At 40.9% G+C, this 24,859-nt stretch overlaps 1 protein-coding gene and 1 long non-coding RNA gene across 3 annotated transcripts in view; one reads left to right on the forward strand and one right to left on the reverse strand.

Moving 5' to 3' along the window:
• Positions 1-24,859, reverse strand: part of LOC139754260 (uncharacterized) — a 452,598-nt gene that overhangs the window by 52,725 nt on the left and 375,014 nt on the right. The window lies entirely within an intron of this gene.
• On the forward strand, positions 2,459-3,464 carry LOC139753993 (zinc metalloproteinase nas-14-like). The gene has a single exon (XM_071670950.1). It carries the CDS (start codon positions 2,459-2,461, stop codon positions 3,320-3,322), a length of 864 nt encoding a protein of 287 aa, XP_071527051.1. The 3' UTR covers positions 3,323-3,464.

The following is a 24,859-nucleotide window of genomic DNA, read 5'->3' on the forward strand; positions in this document are numbered from 1 at the left end:
TACCCTGGCCTGCAGCATCGTCAAGGGATCAATGTTTGGGTGCTATTCCAACATCTCACCTGTGTGACTGGGGCTCCTGAATTCCACAGACTCAGTACTAGATCTTTTGAGAGTTCATACGGAAGACGACCCTCGAATTCAACTGGAATTATTAGCATTCCTGTAACACAAAGATTATGTGAGCATTTGCGAACATTTGTGTATCAAAATTTAATGTTTATGATCGAATGAATAGTTATCAAATTATGTGCAAAAATAGATGACTATATCATCATCCTGAGAGTCGATTAGATTGGTCGTGGCTCTTCGAAATGAGGATAGAAAACGTGAGTTATTATGAGTCAAGGTTCAAATAAATGAGCAACGAAGTCAGAACTTGGGACATACACAGCTTATACATATAAGGTAAATCATTTGATTGCTCATAAATAGCTAGATGAAATCCCACATAAATAGCGTGATAAAATCCCACATAAATAGCTAGATGAAATCCTACATGAATAGCTAAAATCCCACACGAATAGCTGGATAAAATCCCACATAAATAGCTAGATAAAATCCTACCTGGTCAAACCACTAGCGCTTTGAGGGCAATATTTTATATTTTCCCGTTTTCTCTTCGTATTTGGACCCCAGCATGTGTCTGGTGATTCAACACCGATATGCCATGAGAGAGAGAGAGAGAGAGAGAGAGAGAGAGAGAGAGAGAGAGAGAGAGAGAGAGAGAGAGAGAGAGAGAGAGAGAGAGAGAGAGAAATTGCGTTATTCCAAGTGTGGTCCTATATAATTTCCCTGGAATGCTCAACAAACTTATGCCTTTGTAGTTTGAACACTCGCCTATATCTCTTTTGCCTTTGTACTATGACACTATGCATTCATTCCGCCAATCCTCAAACACTTGACTATGATCCATACATATGTTAGATATCTTTACCAGCTTATCAACAACAGTTACCCCATTTCTAAAGAAATTCCACAGCAATACCATCTAAACCTGCAGCCTTACCTGATATCACCTTCCGCAAAGCTTTCACTACCTCCTCTCTTAACGAAACCATTCTCCCTAACTCTGTCGCTTTGTACGCCACCCCTGCCAAAACACCCGACATCTGCCACACTATCATCAAACACATTCAAAAGACCTTCAGAATACTCAATCCATTTCCTTCTCACTTCCTCACTACCTGCTATCACTTGCCACCTTCACCGATGTTCCTATTTATTCTCTTACCAAAATACCTTTCTATTCTCCCCAAAGTTTAGTGATGCTCTCACCCCAACATTATTATTATTATTATTATCATCATTATCATTATTATTAAAATTATTATTATTATTGTTATAGAACGGGTCGTTATCATGTGTAGGTCTGGACAACCATTTTTACTAGGCCCATCTCTTTACCACACCCTCATGTTCACTACTTGCACTACACCACAATCTTTACTACATCCTCATCTTCACTTTCACTAAACCTTCATCTTCATTACTTTCACTACACCATAATCTTCACTAACCACAATCACTACACCCTCATCACCACACCATAATCTTGAAACCATAATCATCACTATAACAAAATTATCACTACACCGTAATCTTCACTAAACCATAATCTTCACTACACCCTCATCTTCAATACTTTCACTACACCATAACCTTCACCCTCATCTTCACTATTTTAACTACACTATCTTCACTACTTTCACTACACCACAATCTTCACTAGACCGCAATCACCACCACACCTTCATCTTCACTACTTTGCTTTCACTCCACCATACTCTTCACTACACCCTTACCTTCACTACACTACAATCTTCATTAGACCACAATCATCACTACACCATCTTATTTACTTTCACTACACCATAATCGTCACGACACCGCAATATTCACTACACCATGATCTTCAGTAAACCGTGATCGTAACTACACCCACATCTTCACTACTTTCACTAAACCATCATCTTAACTACACCCAAATCTTCACTACTTTCACTAAACCATAATCTTCACTACACCTTCATCTTCACTACACCATCTTCACTACACCTTCATCTTCACTACTTTCACTACACCATAATCGTGAAAGGCTATCTTCATCACACATCTCCATTACATTCTCGACCCTATTTGCCCTTGAATCAAGTTTCATGACAAAGGCGTATAGCTAGTACATCCCTCAACTTATTTACATCCTCGCCATCACTAGCTTTTGAAGCGACTTTTGAAAAACTTTGACCTAACCCATCATCATCACTACACTAGAGGTATATGCCTATCCTCGTCTGTACTCGCTCTAACTACTGTATCTTCACTACGAACTTTTTGAAAATGTTTAGCAATTTTTGTATACGCTTTATTTTACCCCTGCTCCATCTTAACTATTATGTGCATCAAGGATATAAAGTCATATCCCTTACCCGAAATCCTCTTTTAAGCATGGACAAAGAAAATGACCAAAAGGCTATTCTTCTACCTGGTCTTGTTGGAGGCAGCATTTGTGCTTGTGGCAGTGCTCGTGGATGTTGGTGTGGTTGATGAGATGTCAAGGGCTGGTGGGGCTCCAACCCGGATGCAGGAAGCAGCTAGACAAAGGGAGATGATTGACCGGTCATATGCCATCAACTGGACCACCAAGATAAAATGGCCCGACAAGACCATCAAGCTAAACCTGGAGGACGTACCTGAAGTGTTCAAGAGACACATTTACGCCACCATGAACTACCTGAACTCGGTCTCTTGCGTGAGGTACACAGCTGCAGCCGGGAGCTGGGACGTCCCACATATAACCTTCGTCAGTAGGCCTACCTGCTCGTCATATGTAGGCTACTTAGGCCAGTCGTCACAGGACATGTACCTGAGTGGGAAGTGCTTCAAACGCAAGGAAACCTTCGCTCACGAAATGCTCCACGCCGCTGGCTTCCACCACGAGCATCAACGTCCTGACCGAGACGATTACATCTTCCTCAACCTGACGAACATTGCGCCTGTCCGGATGAAGAACTTCGCCAAGATCGAAGGTTATTATGGCTATCTGATAACTATGGGTCTACCCTACGATTACAACAGCATCCTCCACTACCCAACTTATAGCTTTGCTAAGGATGCCTCATTCCCTACCATCACAGTAAAGGGGAGGCACAACCACGCAATAGGACAGAGGGAAGAATTGTCCCGCGCTGACATCGCCCGTCTGAACCGTCTGTATGACTGTGTCGACCATTATCTTGGTGACGACATTCCCGGGGCAATCTCCTACCAAGAATGGCGGGACACTGCCTATACACAGCCTGTCCCCATAGCTGATACTTTGTGAGGAAGCCTTTTTACCATCATTTTCTTTTTCTTCCTTTTCTTTTGAAAATTAAACTTTTCTTTAATGACAAGAAAAAAGGATTTTCTTTTATCTAAACTTTTCTTTCATGATTTCATAAAATGGGAAAAAAAAATCAATTTTCTTTTTAACATCTAAACTTTTCTAAGTTCAAAAAAGGAAAAATATTTCATTTCTTAAATCTAAACTTTTCTTTTATTAGTTGAAAAAAAGGAATATTTTTTCAAAAAAATAATCTTTTATGTTATAACTTGAAAAAGGAAAAAAAAATTATCTAAACATTTTTTTTATTACTTGAAAAAAGGATTTGTTTAATCTATTCTTTTATCTTATAATTTGAAGAAAGGAAAAAAGAATTTTCCGATTTGAAAATTTTAACTTTGCTTTTATTACATGAGAAAAGGACTTTTTCTTTTTTACATCTTAGTTTCTTTTATGACTTCAAAAAATGATTTTTTTTTTTCTTCAAAATCTACACTTTTCTTTTATGACTACATAAAAGTGAAAAAGTTTCTTAAATCGAAACTTTTCTGAATCGAAAATGATTTTTTTTTTCAAATCTAAACTTTTCTCTTGTGACAAAAAAAAAATCCTTTAACTTAAATTTTTGGCATTAAAAAAAGGAATTTACTCTTTTATTTGAAAAAAACGACAAAATTCATTTCCTTTTTTAATCTAAACTTTTATGACTCGAAAAATATTTTCTTTTTTTGAAAATATAAACTATTCTTTTGTCACTTGAAATTTGGATTTTTTTTTTAATCTAAACTTTTGTTATGATTTGAAGAAAGGAAAAAAAATCTTTCTCTTCTAATAAGTCTTTAACTTCCTTGTTTCACCATCCTCTACATACCGTTCTCTCTTACACCCACACTAATCTCTGATATATATATCTTTTTTATTTTTCTTTTTGCTTTGTCGCTGTCTCCCGCGTTTGCGAGGTAGCGCAAGGAAACAGACGAAAGAAATGGCTCAACCCACCCCCATACACATGTATATACATACGTCCACACACGCAAATATACATACCTACACAGCTTTCCATGGTTTACCCCAGACGCTTCACATGCCCTGATTCAATCCACTGACAGCACGTCAACCCCGGTATACCACATCGATCCAATTCACTCTATTCCTTGCCCTCCTTTCACCCTCCTGCATGTTCAGGCCCCGATCACACAAAATCTTTTTCACTCTATCTTTCCACCTCCAATTTGGTCTCCCACTTCTCCTCGTTCCCTCCACCTCCGACACATATATCCTCTTGGTCAATCTTTCCTCACTCATTCTCTCCATGATATATATATATATATATATATATATATATATATATATATCATTTCTTTTTTATTATACTTTGTCGCTGCCTCTCGCGTTAGCGAGGTTGTGCAAGGAGACGAAAGAATGGCCCATCCCATGTGTATGTGGATACACATGTATATACATACACATCCACACACGCACACGTACGTACCTATACATCTCAACGTATATATATATATATATATATATATATATATATATATATATATATATATATATATATATATATATACACACACACACACACAGACATATACATATATAATGATATTGTGATTCGCTCATTAACTACGAGACAAAACAGTTCTCTTATTAGCTGTGAGAGAATTATTGAAGATGCGGTGGGTTTCGAAGTCCTCAGTGTCATGGACTGTGTATATATGTGTTCAAGAATCAGTAGCATCAACAAATATAGCTAGGCTAAGGCCTTACTCTATCTTCGTATCTTTCGAAGAGATGTTCACTCTCGACACTACTAAACTGATCCGAAAATTTATGGGCAGCGATTAAGTCACCAATTACTCTTATCTCCTCCATGGCGGTCAGATTTATGGCCTCTAAACCTCCGACTGTAACTCAGACGTTTTATTAAACCTAGTGCCATGGAGTTCACCCGCTCAATCCTGTGTAAACTGTGTCAAAGATATTTAGTTTATATGGCATTCAACCCTATGGTACGTGGCAGCCATTGCCCTTCGTACGCTGCTGTACATCATAATAGCAATGCAACATACTGATGTATCTTTAAATGACGCGCTGACTTATCCTTGATAAAATGATTGGATATCTAACGGCATCAGTGCCATTTAATTAAACGCGTTCCCGTTTTCATGGAATTTGAGGAATAAGTCATAACAGACGTTCGTAAAACATCAAAAGCAAATATAGCGGAAAGATGATGCTAAGAAATAACACAATATTCCTCAATGCAGTGAAATCTGCTAAAGTTTTTATCTTTTGGGGGAGGGGAACAAGGAAGCTTAGGACAAAACTCCTCAAATCTTAAGAAATTACGGGAATCTATTGGTAAGGCTGACTTTGCATTTCCCCATAGATACCCACGGAACATGCTAGGAGAATAAGGGAAAAAGACAAGAAAAAACACACGATATGTTTATCTGCAGAAACGACACACATGGAACAATGTCAATGAAGATCAAAGGTCGGTTCTTGTACACTGATGACGTGTTTCCTCCTCAGTTCTCGGAGTATTATACGGAAGGAGTGAAGACAGAAAAAAAAAAATAATCATACGCAGTTATTTTCAATTTCGTTATGATACCTTCAGGGCGAGTATCTGTCTCCATGCCTTTTTTTTTTTATATATGGCTTCTCTCTTAAAGGCGCCTTAATTGGTCCTCGGGAGGCGTCGGAGTAGCGACGGGACGAGATGAGAAGGGGCCCGCGTACATCAAAGGTCGAGATGCCTAAGGACGTGAGAAATATATGGATCATTGAAGGGGGGGTGTTTTCCCGCTCCAGAGATGAAAGGAGAAAATCTGACTGTGGATCACATGTGTGTGATCAGGCGAGGTGGAAAAGGAAGGGAGGGGGGTGTCCGCAGGAGGGTAGGTTAAAGGATTGGAAAAGGTTTAGTGGTATCGTCGTAAGGAGAAGAGATCGAGGGACCGAGAGAGAGAAAGAAGAAAAAGCATCGTGGAGATAGGATGGAAGAAGGACACTCTCTTTTTCTTTTGCCGGATTCCCGTGAAATTGTTGGCTGAGTTTTATTACTTGGTTAAGGGTTAGAAAGGTATTGCGGTTGGTCTCCCGTTTCATTTTGTTCCATGTGTGGTCCGATTCTGTGTATGCTGGGTCTGGAACCTACATGACTAGAATTCTGCGGTAGAACCACGTCTATGCAAGTCATAATCTGTTTTCTAAAGTGCGTTGAATATGATGACTTTTGAACTATTCATGTCAAGACAATGTTGGCTTGAACTTCACGTATCACAGATGCGTAATATTAATAGTTTTTTAAACGTCTAAAGCTAGAAAGTCACAAATCATCATAAGCTCTTATAAATATCATGTGTCAATTACGACAGTTGTATATGAATTCTATAACCCGCAGAATAGAAAACGGTTTATGAAGACTTTGGGATCAACTTATTTCCTTGTATACCACAACCACGATTTTCGTCTCTATCACCAACTCGTCTCTCAGTCATCCTGGTACCCTATTCATCCTCACCTACAGACCTTAGCTTGCCACGTTCGCTTTCTCACAGACTGGCAGTGAATTCCTCAAATGACTTACAAAATGTAGCCCGTTTTTCTTCGAAGTCGTTTCACAACCCAGTTTTCCCCCATCTCTCGGCCTGCACCCCCAACAATAATACAATAATATAGAGACTTACAGTATCGCGTCCTTCATTCAAGAAAAACTCGTATTACCATCAAAAATACAGGGGCTAATCATAACTTATAATGTTACATTTTAGAGCCAAATGGATATCATTCAGTGCCGGTATGAGAAGACAGGAGCATCAGCGTTCTATAGAATGGAATCAAATACGTTTAAGAAGCATTGTGGTGCAATATGCGTATTGGAAAAAAAAAGAGAAACATTGCAGCTGTCCTCTTTTGTTTTCGATTCAGTCACTGATACATGATACCCATTGCTGGATTCCAGCAAACTAATGAAATTGCGCACGTCTTCTCACAAATTTCAAGTGTGGGTAAGTTTTACTACCAGCAAAATATAAGTATACTGCAAGGAGTATATATATATATATATATATATATATATATATATATATATATATATATATATATATATATATATATATAGAGAGAGAGAGAGAGAGAGAGAGAGAGAGAGAGAGAGAGAGAGAGAAAGAGATTATACGAATAATCTTCAAAAAAGTCGATGCTAAATTTTCCTCGCAGTCTAGCTAGTGCTTCAGAAAAGTAAAAAGAGTCTTACTAATTGCTAATTAGGCAAATTTAGCGTATAGTATGCCTAGTCTGGCCTTTGACATATACTTCTTATAAGGGAAGATGAGGGGAAAAAAATAATGTGCTTATGATGTAGCCAATTTTGTAGAGCGGAGACGTTCGCTCATCCGGTGCTACATGTATTCGAATGGCTACATCTTTCCTTTTCTCGCCGAAGCCGTGGTCATAGTGTTCGAATGTCTCAACAAAGCACCTATGATGTCAACCATATATTTTTTTTTATACTTGTGCTTTACTAAATTGCAATCACAAGAAGTATAAGTATATACAAAGTAAACGAATATCTTTCCAAAGTATATACAACATAAACGAATATCTTTCCAAAGTATATACAACATAAACGAATATCTTTCCAAAGTATATACAACATAAACGAATATCTTTCCAAAATAGTGGGAGTTCTTTCTCAAACCATAGTTCTCGCCATTTAAAGCTCTCTGGGAAAATCGTTACCTCGAAAAATGTAGTGTCTGCCAAGGCCAGATTAAGAATATCTACCTTGACTACACCATAAGTGCTCTATTGACGATGGCAATGTAGTCGTGTTTCACTCCCTCAATCGAGGTGCTGATCTCCTTCAATAAGTTTTGCATGTAATCCCATTATCCTCTTTTATTAGCCCCATTACTCACAACCATTGTCCATTCTATGATATACCTTATCGAAAATATAGTCCACGATCCTTTTTTCCCCCTTAAAACCATCTCTCAACTACCTTCCTTGAACGCCTCTCCTTTATACATTTCTCATCCATCCCTTTTAATCATCTGTTCTCATCCCATATTGTCCCATTACTAAACATTAGCCAACCATTTCCGTCCTCCCATTCCCTATGTCTGCCTCACCTCACATCCCTCTCCTTATTTCCACTCTTTCTTTGTCTCCCATCTCTCCTCCTTCTATTCCTGGCCTCATCTTAGCCATCGCTTGTCTCCCCACCTTAACGAGGCCAGCGCTCTGCTCTTCCATGCAAATGAAATTAAGAGCATCCACGAACAGGTAGCCAAGCTCATTAGTCTTACGACTTACTCACCTCTACAGACGGGAAGAGAGATAAACACGGGGGCTGGGGGAGAGAGAGAGAGAGAGAGAGAGAGAGAGAGAGAGAGAGAGAGAGAGAGAGAGAGAGAGAGAGAGAGAGAGAGAGAGAGAATACTTACGCATGAGGACTTTGCGAGGAGATTTTCTTATTAGGAGTTGCCAGCAAGTATTGCTCAAAGCATATCGTTCTTGACAAACTGTACTGCTTTTTACGCTGCTGACAAGCACAGAGAGAGAGAGAGAGAGAGAGAGAGAGAGAGAGAGAGAGAGAGAGAGAGAGAGAGAGAGAGAGAGAGAGAGAGAGAGGTGCGAGGAAGCAAATTCAGCTTATGAAAAGTCACATCATCAGTGGCAGGCCTGTGTTGTACACAGGCTTACGTGTGGTTCACTGGCATAAACCTAAAGTCTCTTGGTAAAGAGTGATGATGCCTGCCATGTTAAATCCCTTTTTTCATATCTGCACTAGCTAGGGGAGGGCTGGTGTTCGAAGGATGATGGTCGACCTACATTTTTCAGACGTCCTTAAAGGGATTGAAAGTAGGCGAAGGTTGGCTTGGCAGGTAAGGTCTGATGGCCTAAACCTTTTGGTCTTCTACAAAGTTCCAGGAACGTGGCATCTGTCCTGCCCTTGTGTTTATTACCTCAGCCATCTTCGACCACTGCCAGTATAGACGTATAATTGCAATGAGCCTTTTGTATCAAGGGTCACTCTGGGTAACTTCGAACCCTGGCGGATCAAACATTATCCGTACAGTCCTACGGTGTTTTCAATCTTCGCTTTTTTTTCAGACATGGTGTAGAAACGGCTGGCATGTTGAACTACCAACATGGTCGAATCTTACCACCACAAGTCACAGAATACAGTCCATAAAGTCATTCCTTGTGAGTTACGAGTAAATAGGCTTTCACACCGTCGGTCAAGACAATGCCGTCTTGAGGGCCGTCCTCCTCCATCACCACTAGCTCTTCAGTTTCCGACACAGCAGTTGCGACTGTCCAGGTCAAAAGTAATGCCAAGAAAGACCCCACTAAAGAAGAACTAAACCTTGCAATGTGGCGTGTTAGTTTTCCCACACTATAAATCAAGAATACTTTCAGCTACCCTCGAGACATTTCAGCACTTGAAGTTAATGAAGCTGTATATCCTACAAGTCAAAGTTAGATCGAGTTAGGAAAGGCATGTAATACCTCACGTGATAATATACCTGTTCTTATGACACGAGAGTCCTTTGTAGACAGCTTCTGTACAATGATGTTTTCATCGCCCCTTTTGACTCCATCTCGACGATGCGAAGAAGTAAAAGGTCATAAACGCGGTTATCACACAGAATTATTACTGGAGAAGAACCAGTGCAAAGGCTATGAGGCTTACAGAGATATTATGCCACGGGGCTTGATCTGTACGAGCGCTTCATCCATCCAGTCTTGTACAAAAGCGAAAGCTTCCTCTTTGCTATTCATCCTGAAGAGAGGCTTGAGAGTGGGGGCGGGAGACGGTGAGGGTGAACGTTGCAGACGTATTACGAAGGGTGAGGGATGATAGACAGGAGGGTAAGGACAGGCAGGGATCACTGACGAGGAGGAGGAGAAATAAGGGTTAGATTGGGAGACCGGAGAAGAACGAGGAATGGTGCTAAATCTTGCTGAGGGGTGAGATGGTAAGAGACAACGGAAGAGTGACGAGATGGAGGAGAAAGATATATAGAGAGAAACTGAGAGAAACAAATCAGAAATGGAGGAAGGAAATAATTTAAGGGAGTGTTAAGGAATAGGAATGAGGCGAGAAAATAGATATGATGATGAGTGAAAGAAAAGTGTGTGTGTGTGTGAAAAGAGTGCGGGAAATGAGGGAAGACTGGAAGCAATGGGAGAAGGTAAAGAGTTTTAGGAAGTTCAATGCAATGACCGCATATATCAAAGCAAATATATGGTCTAGAATGGCTGGAAGTTCAATCAATGAGAAAATTCTCTTCCCTAACTTTTGAATTTTATTTGAAAGACTGCGAGGGGAACGAGATAAAGTACCTTAAGAGGGTGAACTACAAAAGATGGTGGGAGAGATGGAACAGAGGTGGAAGATGGTAGCTGGAGGTAAGGAGAGGATGGGAGGTGGTTATGCTGAAATGTGGGAGGAGGAAAGCGGTGGCACTACAGAACCTTATAAAGTTATCATTGCAGTACGTGCGTAATAACGCTTAACGCTATTTCGTGTATGGCGGGGTGGTGACGGGAATGGACGAAGGCAGCAAGTATGAATATGTACATGTGTATATATGTACATGTCTCTGTATGTATACGTTGAAATGTATATCTATGTATATGTGCGTGTATGTATATACATGTGTATGTGGTTGGGTTGGGCCATTTTTCGTCCGTTTCCTTGCGATACCTCGCTGACGCGTGAGAATTTCTGGGAGCAATACTAAGAGAATAAAGGTTCACATGTGGTATCAATAAGTCTAGTAAAATCGGAAAATAGGGTTGACAGAGATGCCTTGTGGAAGATGCTCCGAAAATATGGTGTAGGAATATAGCTACCGGAAGCACTGAGAGGTTTTCATAGAGAGTAAGACGAGCACACGGGTAAGAACGAAGGAGGGCGAGTGATTCCAAGTAAATGTGGATCTGGATTAAGGTCCCGTCAAGTCACCATGCCTTTTTAACCTCTTTGGCGTGTAGTGTCGAAAAGGTTACATCCAAGGGTCTTGGATAGAGGAGCGGGTACATAATCAGTTGTTAGGATGGATAGGGAGGCGAGTCTACTGTGGTTTGTTGATGTCACGGCTCTGGTGGCAGCATCGAATGAGAAACTGTAGAAGCTGATGACCAAGTTAGGGAAGATATGTGAAAGGAGAAAGTTGAAGAGTTAATGGGCATTGAAGTAAGGTTATGAAATGTAGCTGGGGGAGGGAGACAGATTGGACAGAGAGCGAGTATAAATGGAGAATACCTGATGGTGGTGGAGGTTTTAGATACCAGGGAGTAGACATGGCAGCGGATGGAGTTATGGAAGCTCAAGTGAACTACAGGTGCTGGGTGCATTGACGGTCCTGTGGTAAGAGAGGTTTGTGAAGGTAGACACTGGTATGTTATGTCTGATCGTATGGCAGTCTTGACGGTGCTGTAAGAGTGGGGTTCCTGGACCTTAAGTGCGAAAGCATGGGAAAGGGAAGACGCGTGAGAAATGCGAGGATGAGAGGCGTGCATGGGATAGGAAAATTTGGAACAATGAGGTATACATGGGACGACGAGCTGTTAATGGGCTGAATTAGGGCATATGAAGATGCCAGGGTAAACCACGCAAAGGGCTGTGGGGTTTGGCTACAGGAAGGGAGCGCTGGCTTAGGTGTATTGTGCATGACAAAGAGGAGATATGAGGATATGTGGTTGTTCTTAGGCTATTCCTGGCGCTACCTCGCTATCCAGGGAATCTGCAAACAAGTGTGTGTGTGTGTGTGTGTGTGTGTGTGTGTGTGTAATTTCATCAACACGATATTCCCCCAACACTTAACAATAGTTCATAAGAAAAGTTTTAAAAGTTACTGTGCGGTTAACAACTGTGTATGTTCTTGTGTAGCATGCTACTTACAAGTAAAGTAGTTTATTAAGTATTATCTAAAGTGAATATATCAAACCGTTTTCTACGGCATACTCCACTGAGAGAAGGACGGCTGTACCAAAACTTTCAAAAGAATCGCGGGGATGGCGAAGGCTCCAGCTGGCTATTGGATATTTCCAAGGGACTCTTAAAGGCCAGTCAGACCTTTAATAGTTTGACCTCGGTCGCTCCCGTTTTCATCTGTGACGTATGAAAAGAATTTGTTACAGAACCCATTCCCTTAAATATTGACTCGGCGTGTTCAGAAAGCCTCATTTTAAGAAGATAACGAGTCTTTCTTTCAATATTAGATTTTTTTTCTTCTGGCACGTATGAAAAATTACTTAATAAAGACCCAAAAGAGATGACACATATCGACTTCAGGTTACATGAAAATGCAGAAAGATATTCTGAAATGAAGACAATATGGAGACCTTAGTAACGTGATTTAGTCGTAATGGAAGCTGGTCTTCTCCATATATACATATACATTTCAGATGTACTCTCAAATTCCAAGAACTATTTCAATCTCACAAAGAATCGCTTAGTTCAGCGTCACGTATTGTCTCTTCATCTGACAGCATGACGATTTTCGTTGGTGTGAATTGTCCAAAGTTAGATTCATCCGCTCGATGGGGGAAGAAAAAAAACCAATGGTTTTTTTTTCGTGGTGGTCCTAAGAGGTTAAAAGTCATAACTCTCATATTAGCTGCCATATGGGGAATTCATGTCCCCCATTTCCTTTTCTTTTTTTTAGCCTTAAATGGTTAAAAGCCAAGGTCTGGCCCAGTTCTATGGACTAAAGAGGATCAGAGACTACAAAACCCGACCCAGTGACGCTGGACATATATTCGTGTAACCATTTCCTCGCGTGAAAAATAAAAAACTCTATTCTCTCTCTTTGCGCTTTAAGAGTTCAGCTTTCGAGCGAAGTTAACGTCTGACACTAATTTACCAACGATCATCTCATCTTTAACCTGCATGATAATCACAAGTGGGTCTATGGCACAACAAGGTCCTGGAGACGTGTAGTACATTGGAGTTGAGTGGGGTGTGGGCTGATGTATCTGGGAGGCCTGGCTGCCATCTCGTTCCATACACACATACCTCCCACACGCTGTCTAGCACAACTTCCTTGGTCTTCTCACTTCATACTTTTCCTCCCTTCTCCCCATTCCTACTTTCATATAGGGACTTCAGCCACCATTCGTTTTCTTTATTATCCTTGATAAAACAACCAACTCGCCTAAAACATGCGACAAAATATTCAATAAAAAGCCAAAAAAATAAAGATTTTTCGTTTCATTTCCGAACACCGAAAGATGCTGAGTCAATCCATGAGGACTCTTTAACAGTGTTGGTTTAGCACAAGTTAAACCCAGTCGGTCCTCTTCCATCAGATGCTTCGTTTCTTGTCCATTAGAATTCCAAGATTCGATTCATTTACGCCATACATCTTGCCTTCTTCGGTTCCTCCTACACTACCCAAGTCCCACGAAACCCATTCTCATTACTGCACCCCTGACCTCCTAAACCCACCTTTATCTTCCCTGCTATCACAGTTCCCCCTCACATTAGCCACCAACATTTCCCACTATTCTCTCACAGCAACCGTCAATGCCATCCACCAACAAATCCCACTTCGAGCAATCCCAATTACCCGCAGGTACGCCCCCAAAAGGAGGTAATCACTAACAGCAAAGTCTTCACAGGGTTAAAAGTCTACAGGACACCTCCAGGACACCTTCAGGTCACCTTCAGGAAAAATTTGTATGGATAAGAAACGGCAGAGCATATTGCTGGATGTTTTCTACGGGTAAACTTTTCAAATATCGCACCGAACCCACCTCCAGCTCCACTTTCCTCAGTAAATGTTCGATTTCATCTGTGTCACATCACATTCCGCATTAGTGACTAGATAAGGAGAATATATTCTCAAAAAAAACCTTGTTTCATTTCGGTACAACAGGAGTAAAAACTGCTAGTTTGCATGTAAAACTAGGAGGGGATTTACCCCTTACAACTTAAACAGGCATGAATGCCCTCGTGCCTCGATATGTTTTTCCTGGGAAAGGGTAAAGGGAAGAGAGGGTGAACCTCTTTATATCTCAGCGTACTTGTACATTCGTGAGGTGTGGCAACTGCGCAGATGCGGCTATGATTGTGTACATTTAGGTAGCACAATCTCTATTCCTGTGGAAGTTTACATTCATATGTATATGCAGTGTATTCATTTTTAAGTCACACTTTCCTGAGTATCGGGGTAGAGCCAGGAACATACGGATAACGGGCCATATTTGCGCACATCCACTCTCAGGCTGTCACGTAGGCGTAAAGCCACATTTCCCTCTAAATAAACATGCTCCACAGACATATTTCACCTGAAGGCTTCATATGCCAGTTCACTAATTCATGCTTCACATTCTTCAGCATGTTCAGGCCAGAACGCTGAAAATAGCTTTGATTTCATCCTTCCACCTCCATTCGGTTTCTTCTTTCTCGTTGTTTCCTTCACCTCCAAGATGTATACCCTCTTAAACGGGCTCTTCTCATTCGCCTCCTCCATATATCGAAATCATTTCAGCACGCCCTCTGCAGCTCTCTCATTCATACTGCTTTTTACTACCACATCTCATTCTTACCCTATCATTTCTCTCATTCTTACCCTATCATTTCTCTCATTCTTACCCTATCATTTCTCTCATTCTTACCCTATCATTTCTCATTCGATCGATCCTCCTCACACCACATTTTGTCCTCCATGCCTTGCATCTATACAATACCACTGGGACTATTATAACATGAAAGATAACCATGTGCCACGAATACGCTCACTCACACCCATCCCTGCATCTCTATACTTCATGTTCCTCAGTTTTGGTCGCAAAGAGTTTCCGTGAAGGTAATACCGTGTGACCAAAATTGAATAAAGTGGAAATCGTGCCTCGGTGTGTTGATAACGCGGAAAAATGATGATATAAATAAAAAAAACTGCGGACATCTATATTAGGGGAATGGATTTCACTCGATGTTTTATTGTCTGTTGTAGGTCGTCAGAGACAGTTCGCCAGTGATGCCTCTAGAGAGAGAGAGAGAGAGAGAGAGAGAGAGAGAGAGAGAGAGAGAGAGAGAGAATGTGGAAGATAACGGCCCAGACAGCTTATGTACATTAACATCTATCCGTGGTCAGATCTGGGTCCAAGACGCAAAAGGAGCTGCGGAGATGTGGTCGCGTCTGATTCTCATAATGAATAGACATGATCAAGCTAGCGCCACATCAGACAGGTCTTCTGCAGGTATTACAATAAAAAAGGAAATACGTAGAGACGATAGATCAGAGAGAGAGAGAGAGAGAGAGAGAGAGAGAGAGAGAGAGAGAGAGAGAGAGAGAGAGAGAGAGAGAGAGAGAGAGTGGCTTTTCCACGCTGAAATTCCTTGGACACTCACTTCACTAACAGGACAAAGATACGAGATGTTGAGGTAGTTTGGCTAACGAGTGTGGCTAGGCTCCTCACAGCACTCCTTCCTCCTCACTCACAACCACGGGAAATCACCAAACCCGTCTCAGACGAGGTGATGGAGCGTGTAGAAAACGACTCACACCAGAGAAAAGCCATCTTATTAAAGAAAGAAGCAACACTGGAGTGACACTGTGGTTGCTTTATCCCTAGACTTACACCCACGTAAGGCCAATACAACTCATGAGCACTGTACATGGACACCATCCACAATACTGGCATTCAAGATACACGGACGTGTCCCACCATAAGACAACACACTTTAGACTAAGCTTACGAAAACACTGGAGACTCCTTTTTGATAAGGAGGATCATAAATGTCTCAAACATGATTCACTATACCACATTTTGAAACAGGCAATAGAATGTATACGAGTGACACTGCAGGGTCTGCATTCCAATGTGTTCATAATATACAGTAGCTTCTTTTATGCTACTTTCATACGAGACGAATTTTCTTTCCACAATTCTAGCCTGCGACGTAAGTTGTTGGTTGTGTCCTGAGTTTTAGTAGCGGTCACCATGTCGTGAAGTGAAATTACAAAATTTGTCTATGTCTTCAGTTTACACATCTGCTGCTTACATCACTCTAGTAATTTCTTGTGTTCTAAACTCACATAAACGAAGTACGTTGTTGACGAGCTTATACCACTGGCATTAGCTTACTGTATCTTCAGCTCACACCACTCGAGAGGTTTTTTGGTGTCCTTAAGCTTATGTAATTTGTTATATCATCCTCCACCAAAGTAACTTGTCCTGTCCTAAGATCAGATCACCGGTATAGTTTCTCCTGTCTTGATTCCAGTCCAGAACAGAGGTTCTTGCTCTGTGAGATCCTACCTCGAGCGTGATCTTATGTCTGAAGCTGACACTACAGTACTCTGCTGTGTCTTGAATTAGAGTGTCCTAAGAACTACCTAGTATACTGTGTTGCGAGTTCATGATCGAAGGAATTTAGAAATACCGTCACTTAAACATCGAAGCCGAGAATTATCGACATTGTTTACTAGTAACCTGTTGACCCACAATTTGCTGAGGGAAATCAGGTCAAAGTGCACCAGTCTGTAACAAATAAAATACTAGTAGTATTCCAGTCTAGCCCTTACCTGGTGAGGCTTCGACTCATTCTGAACAGAAGCTTCAAACCCACTGAGCCAATGGTGAACCCAATGGGTAAATACGTATGGCTTAGACTTCATCTAGTCTTGCTACGGATCATTTCCCCGGCGAACAGTTCCCTTTCCAGTCCCTTTTAATTCCCAGTCAACGAGGCGTGAGTGCGAGCCGCAGCCACCAACGCTGAGCTTAACTGCCGGCTGCACTTCCATTTGTTGCTCTTGGAGGCTGGGCAAAAGCCCCGTTGTTCTCGTTGTTTTACGGGGGTTAGCGAGGCAGTAGCCTCGTGATAACGTTTCCAGATGGCGCATGTGCGATCCCATAGAGAGATGTTGCATGCGTCCTGCTAACTTTGTTGATCAATAATCTTCGTATGAAGTCCTGTCCTTACACTATGTTTACTTGTATTATGTGCTCAGCTTGAGCTATGCGAGAAATTTAAAGGTCATCATCTTTGAAATATCTATACGACTTTCCCTACTCCTACTACACTAATCCACGAGTTTCTGTTCTATTCCATTATCACGAACAGCCTCGTCGGGCCCCAGTGGTCTGTTGCCATTTGAAATCAGATGTATTATCTGTCGACTGACATTACTTGATATCTTCGAGTAGCCTCGTCCACATTTGTGTGTGCGCGTGTGTGTGTGTGTGTGTGTGTGTGTGTGTGTGTGAACGTATCTGCTTATGTTCACAGAGGAAAGAGATCTTTCTCCTTCCAAGCTTCTCCAGTGAGGGGCAAAAGCCAAAATCAGCAAGGTCACTCTTGGTTCCTAACCTTTCTCTCCTCATACCACCATGGTACACAGCCAACCCTCTATCACCCAATTCTGTACTGCAACCGCTTGCTTATCGTTCTGTCTCTAGGAACCTGATACCTGCCCCTCTCCCGTTTATTCACGGCAGCAACACGGGTCATCTCACAAATTGTCATAGTCTATCCTAGCTGGCCGTAAGGGTTTTCTGTGTCTGGATAGTTTGTTATGTCCTCCGTCACTGATATTACAAGTCTCAATGCAGCACTAGAAAGAATAAACACGTCAGGTAAAAACAGTGTTGCTTAGTAACGAGTGGTTATGCCATTCGCTTATACCGTTCTCGGCAGACTGTGGATTGGATTGGATTATATGATTCGGGTATATAAGCCAAGCAACTGGAGCTTCTAAGGCTATTTAGCGATCTTCGGCTGCCTGTGTTTAACTCTCGGGCGCGCCAATGGTGAAATTCTTTACGTTGATTCACGTGTGGATATTACATGTTCTGACACGAGTGAATATGTTTAATCTATTTTGCTCTAAATTGTCTAAAGTGTTTGCCGTTGTCATACCAACCATCAAAATAGCCTCACCCCACTGACAAAAATGTAATATGTAGAATACAGAATCTTTAACTAGGATCGCATATCTAGCTAATAATTCTACACAGCACAAATGTACGAGGAATGAATAAAAGCTTTGCATTGCACGTCCAGGATTTAACAAAGTTAAACCTACACGAAAACGAGTGAGCAGACATTTGATTAACTTTTGCCAAGGGTTAAGTTTAGAAAAAGGAATCAAAACATCCTTCAATCATATATATCTTGACAATGATTAATCACATGTCTTAGAAAAAAGGAATCAAAACATCCTTCAATCATATATATCTTGACAATGATTAATCACATGTCTTAGGCCAAGGTTAAAGACCTCAAATCTGGCAAACTCTGATGGAGTTATGTCGGCTGTGTTGCCTTATCACAATAGCAGGCGGCTCCCACAAAACCATCACTCTTGCAGCATGAGCAACAACAGGTTTCAAAGAAACACCTGCAGATATTGGTGCTGGGTCGAATAAGATCACCCTGCGCAGCGACTCTGTTAATCCCTGGTGGTCAATATCATTTGTCTACCGTATAACTGAACTGTCCAATTAGCAAAGGATAAGAACCCATTTGATGTAGTTTCCCCACGGCCAATAACCCTCCACCTATCGCCACAATATATGCAAACAGCTTTCACGTCAGCTTCATATGCAAATGCTTTTAACCTTACCACTTCGGATTCAGTTTAAAAGGATGAAGTATTAAGGGAGAACGAAATCCATAGCTGCAACCTAGTTCATATTCAGAACATATTATCGATGGGTCGATGATATGTGGTCGTCCACAATGAATAACAGCTTGGGAATATGCAGAGAATCATGACGGAGACTTTCAAGTCCTGAAATTCAAGTCGAGACTTAGTGTGAAAAACAGAATTCCATTTCTAGATGTCCAAATAGATACAAAATAAGGTCAGACACCAATAGTGTGAACAGGACAACCGCTGGCCTAGGATGATGTGTAAATGCCAACAATGAATGTACAAAACGATACAAACTAAGGAATATAAATTCCCATCTACGAAGAACTTTCAGGAACTATTTACACTAAACTTTATACCACCAAGTACTAACCAGAGCAAAACAAATTATTGTTGATAATGGCTAACAAAATCATTTACCAGCAAATACAATATGTATTAAAATCACCATCAAACGCCAAGAATAATGTAAGAACATATATCATATGATCGTGGTTTACAAACGCAGACGAATGCAGTACAGCAAGACGTCATTTGCTGCAGAAGAGAAGATAGTTTAAACCTGCTTGCTAATTATAAGAAACCAAAACACTGTAACGTACAGAAGAAAAGATAGTTTAAACCTGCTTGCTAATTATAAGAAACCAAAACACTGTAACGTACAGAAGAAAATATAGTTTAAACCTGCTTGCTAATTACAAGAATCCAAAACACTGTAACGTAATCATAAGATAATCGAATTCAGGACAATACTTTTAAAAGAGCCTATACTATGAATTCAGATCGCTGGTTGGTTGGTAGTTTGGGCTTTAGGCCTATCAACTGTCAAGGTCATTAACATTATGGTCGTCAATGCAAGTTCCATCCACCAACTGAAAAATCTCCAACACCTTCTTCAGGTGTTAAAGATAATTCTAAGACCACATACACTCTCACTATGCATGCAATGTGGCCCATGTTTTCAGATTACCAGCTGAAGGTTGGCAATATCAAAACATGAATTATAGTGGTATTCCATGTATACCTTACTCTGCAGACGCGTCGCCACCGATTTACAAGAAGGGAGATCCAATAACCACATGAAACATCAGCTTAACTCTACCCCTTACCAGAAGAATCATAGTACTCGAATCTATTTGCATTAGGGAGAACAATCCAATCACCAACATTCAAAATACTGGAATACACACGACTTTAAAGTTAAACTCACAACAGCCTGTGCTAGCTTGATGATACGAAAACTTTTTCAGAACACGGAGAGGAAGCGTCATCTAGACATACCTCACCTGACCACAGTACCACGCAGCAGCTAACGACCTTACCGCGTTCCTCCAGTTCGAATCGTGAACGGAACTGGAGACAACACACTCCCTTGTCTCACGCCAACATTCATCTCAAGCCATTCACTCCCACAAACGACACATCTTTTGCAGCATTTTCAGTGGAACTTTCTGTTTAAACGTCCCGTAACATTTTCTTTGGTACCTTTTCAAAAATCATTTTTGGCCTACAGAGCAAAAAAAAATTTGTATATCACATTTCCATATAATGAAAATACATTATGGGAGGAGATATCTAGTTAATGTTCATCTTCCTTCTGTGGAAGCTCTGCATCCCACTGAAATTCTGTGTTCCATCAAGAGTATTATGATTTCCCCCCGTAGAAAATATTCACCCGTACAGCTCGCAGATGTGGCTCATTAAGGATATACCCCTAATGTTCTTACATTTCATTAAGCCACTTCCTCTGTATATGGGTCATAAAAATGACGGGTTGGTTGGTACCGCCCAACAGATAAAGATGAAAATACCTCACACAGTTAAATGTAAAATGTAGCCACTGCTGTTTTCATTCGTTTACATTCATGCTGTGGATGCGTATCCATAGTGGCGGAGTTGATATGCTGATTATTTTTTTTTCTCCATTTTCTGCAAGTTACTGAGAGTCTTTGAGAAAATTAATCAAGAATTTCCAAGTTAATTAATAGAGTCATTTGAATCTTTTGTTCTTTCTTGACGTTCCACGTCTAATTATTTGGTTACGTGTTTGGCACACCTTTTGTTCTCATTCGCTCTTCTATTATTTAATCTCTCCTTCCATTCTTCCTTTTTTATTTCATTTTCTTCCCTTCATTTCTTCCCCCCTCTCTCTCTCTTTCAGTCTTTACTTTTTCATTTGTCTTTTCTCTCTCTCCTTTTTTTCTTCCTCCTCTTCTTAATAGATTTTACTTTCTTTTCTTTCATATTCTTTTCGTACTTTACTTATTTCTATTTCTTTTGCTTTCAGTGTTTTTCTTTGTCGTTTTCATTCTTTTTCTTCTTTCCACTTTCTCATCTCTATCTATTTAGTTTCCCCTCTTAGTTATTTGCTCTCTCTCTCTCTCTCTCTCTCTCTCTCTCTCTCTCTCTCTCTCTCTCTCTCTCTCTGTCTCTCTCTCATCCCCTTTCACACCCCTTGCTACTCACATTAGTCGCAACAGCCCAGAGGTCACAAACTCCACGATTCTCATTTTACTAAAATCTGGACACTCTCTCTGCCATAAAAATGAATAATAGTGTCGTAATAATGTAGAAGTGTACACTTTGACATAAATCAGTGCGTTTTATTGCTCTCCCAGGAGCTGAGATAAGCAAAGAGGAATTCACAGATATAAAATATTTCTAGAAGGCTCCCCCTCCTGGTTTAATTTCAAGGGGAATTCTAATGGAATGCGCAGGTTAGATTTGTGCCAGATCCGTTTTGGGTCCTGGATAGTTTCCTAGTCAAATGGAGAGGTCGGGGCTACACTCACCCTTTTCCCTCTTATCCCAAGGATGTTGTCCACTTCCGACGAAAAAGACGAACTAAAAAGACTTGTGGGTCTTCTACTAGGCATACCTTCCAAGTATCACGTTTACGGTGCAGAAAATAAGCGAACAGTTCCCGAAAATGATACAAGGTGAATGTAAGACAATATTCTGGATGGCTAATAACCCCGCGAATATTATCGAAGACTCGTCCGACAGCGAGAAGTGAATCAGATAAATACAATGATGAATATTTTTTTCCCTGGTTGTCATGCAAACTGTAATGTGGTAAAAATCCATTAGTCAACCCCATTAAAATGTATTTGATCACGCACGCCAACTAATGCATGCATAACACCACTGGCTTGTATGAATTCATGTATATATTATGCATTATTTATTCATTATGTGTCGGAGTAATGGCGCATATTAATTAAAATAACTACGTGGTAAATGAGGTAGCCATAACTGGGAGGTGGCGGGATTGTGTTTCGCTGATCCTGCCACTCTCTGTTGGCGTGAGCTGGTCGTGTCAACAATCCTGACCAGAGGTGAAGATGTCTGAACAAAAACTCGAAGCTTTTTCGATACGTCTGTTACACTTTCCACTGACTGAGTTAGGTCTGACTTAGATTCAATTATGAGAAGAGTTTTAACCTAAGTTTGTTGTATGTTATCTATTTGTTATTATTGAGTTTTGACCGTAAGTCTATGTTATTAATTTGTTATTAAGTGCAAAGTTTCGTTGCTTCGAATCACGGTTCGTCTCTTCCTTCCGAAGGTCCTGGTAAGTTCAACCAGTGCCCCGGGTGTTTCCTTACATGCCTACGTAATCGTACTTATCAAATGATTTTGCTGCTCTTCCTTCAATATATTTGCAATTAACGTTACAATTTCTTTTTTCATCTTTCATTATTTCATTACTGTCAAGAGAAATTATCGCGAGAGATATGCCATGCTTCTGCAATTTGCCAACCACTATACCTCCTTGCACAAACTAATAGCAATCCAACGTGAAGAATGCTAGGAGTCATGCTATACTCGAATATATACTACTCAAATCACTCACCTTTTCCAACGTGTATCATGCAGTGTCGCAAAATGAAACCACTCTTTGTGCATCGGTGGAGCCTCAGTGCCAACATCTAGGTGGCTGTTTTGACGAATAAAAATGCTCAGTAAAGGTAATAGCCATGCTAGCGAAAAGGCGTACTAATCAATCACATAAGAGGTGACGGTCGAAAAGGAGGGACACTAGCGGTGACAGGCTGAGTGCCTCATATAACACGAGTATTCTTTTTCTCTCGTGGAATATCCAACAGGTGGAGTGCATCGTACACAAGTATCGTTTCCTCGTGGAATATCCAACAGGTGGAGTGCATCGTACACAAGTATCGTTTCCTCGTGGAATGTCCAACAGGTGGAGTGCATCGTACACAAGTATCGTTTCCTCGTGGAATATCCAACAGGTGGAGTGCATCGTACACAAGTATCGTTTCCTCGTGGAATATCCAACAGGTGGAGTGCATCGTACACAAGTATCGTTTCCTCGTGGAATCTACAACTCGGGCCAAAATAACTCGCGTACACACGCTGTCTTGTGGGCCTTGTTACCGCTCCATGAATTACAGAATCTTTCCATCTTCACTTCACTGTTTTTGTTCGTCTGACTATCTCCCTCCTCCCTTCCACGCAACCCCTCGCCATTTCTCATTGTAATATACACCCTCTGCTCTGCATCCAACCTCAGGACGTAACACAAGAAGGCTTGTAAGTGGATATACAAACCATCATAACCCGACATTATGAACCAAACTTTGAAAGCCAGACGAATACTCTCACTGCCGCTCCATCAGGTGACACACACACACACAAAGAACCTCTCTTCCTCCTCCTCCTCTCTCTCTCTCTCCGCCACATCCACCCGGAAGCCAAATTCGTTAAATATTCACAAGTTTAATGAGACCAGGGAATCTATCATAAGGGCACGGCTGAGGTGGCAACATAATGATGAGGGGGGGATGATCAAGTTGAAAAAAAAAATTCTTTCCACTGATGAATATGATGAAGGTGGTGGTGGCTATGATGATGATGATGATGGCACTAGTGTCATGAAAATAATGATGGTGAGAATTTGGAGATGATCATGATAAGGTAATAGTGATTGATAGTGACGATAGCACTGTAGAGAGACGATCAAGATGATGAGATGATAATGGTGGAAATATCATTGCATAGAGATGATCATGATACGCGTGGTGAAGAGAGCCACGTTTATTTCATATAAGAAAAAAAGAGATTCGTAAAGACTACGAAGAATATTGGAAACGATTCTTCAGCCACTCACAAATACTCTAACGTGTGATTGACGCGACCATGAATGAGAGTCTTGAAGAAGCCCAACCAAATAATACTTCGAGTTATGATGCGAACAGGATATCACCATCATATGAAGCAGGGGCCTTGATCACTCGACTTTTACGTGAACAATAGTTTTCAGTTACTACCACAGTGTAATATACGTGTCAAATCCTAACGAAACCTAGCCAGTAGAGCTGAGGTTATTGTGTGGTAACGAAATCATCTCCAAGCGTAGCAGGGATCGTACCACAACGCCTCTTCGTCTCAGTATCCGAGTCGCAGCATTTGACACACACACACACACACACACACACACACACACACACACACAAGTGCGAAGACTTCATGAAATCCATCTGGTAGAAAGAAGTATTGTGTGGGAACCATGTAGTCTGTGTCTCCTAGCCCTTTTATCCTCAATGAGGATTACCAGTGCCTCCCCTTACCCTTCCTATTCCCTATGAGGGCTACGTGGGGAGGCAGTGAACTCATTCATCTTGCCCTAATATCAAAAGGCACCTTTCTTGCCCCAGCACACACACACACACACACACACATACATGATACCCATATCATCAGTCACGCACATACAAGGTAAATATCAAATTTATGGCGATCTATTATCAACACTAATACCATTTTCCCCCTAATGATTAATCACCAAATGTGAATTTCATTCCATGAATATTTTCTACACAAAACTGAAGGGATATGTCTGCTTTGTCAGGTGTATCGTATCAAGCAATATAAC

Source organism: Panulirus ornatus, chromosome 16 (assembly GCF_036320965.1).
Source record: "Panulirus ornatus isolate Po-2019 chromosome 16, ASM3632096v1, whole genome shotgun sequence".
Classification (NCBI taxonomy): Eukaryota; Metazoa; Arthropoda; class Malacostraca; order Decapoda; family Palinuridae; genus Panulirus; species Panulirus ornatus.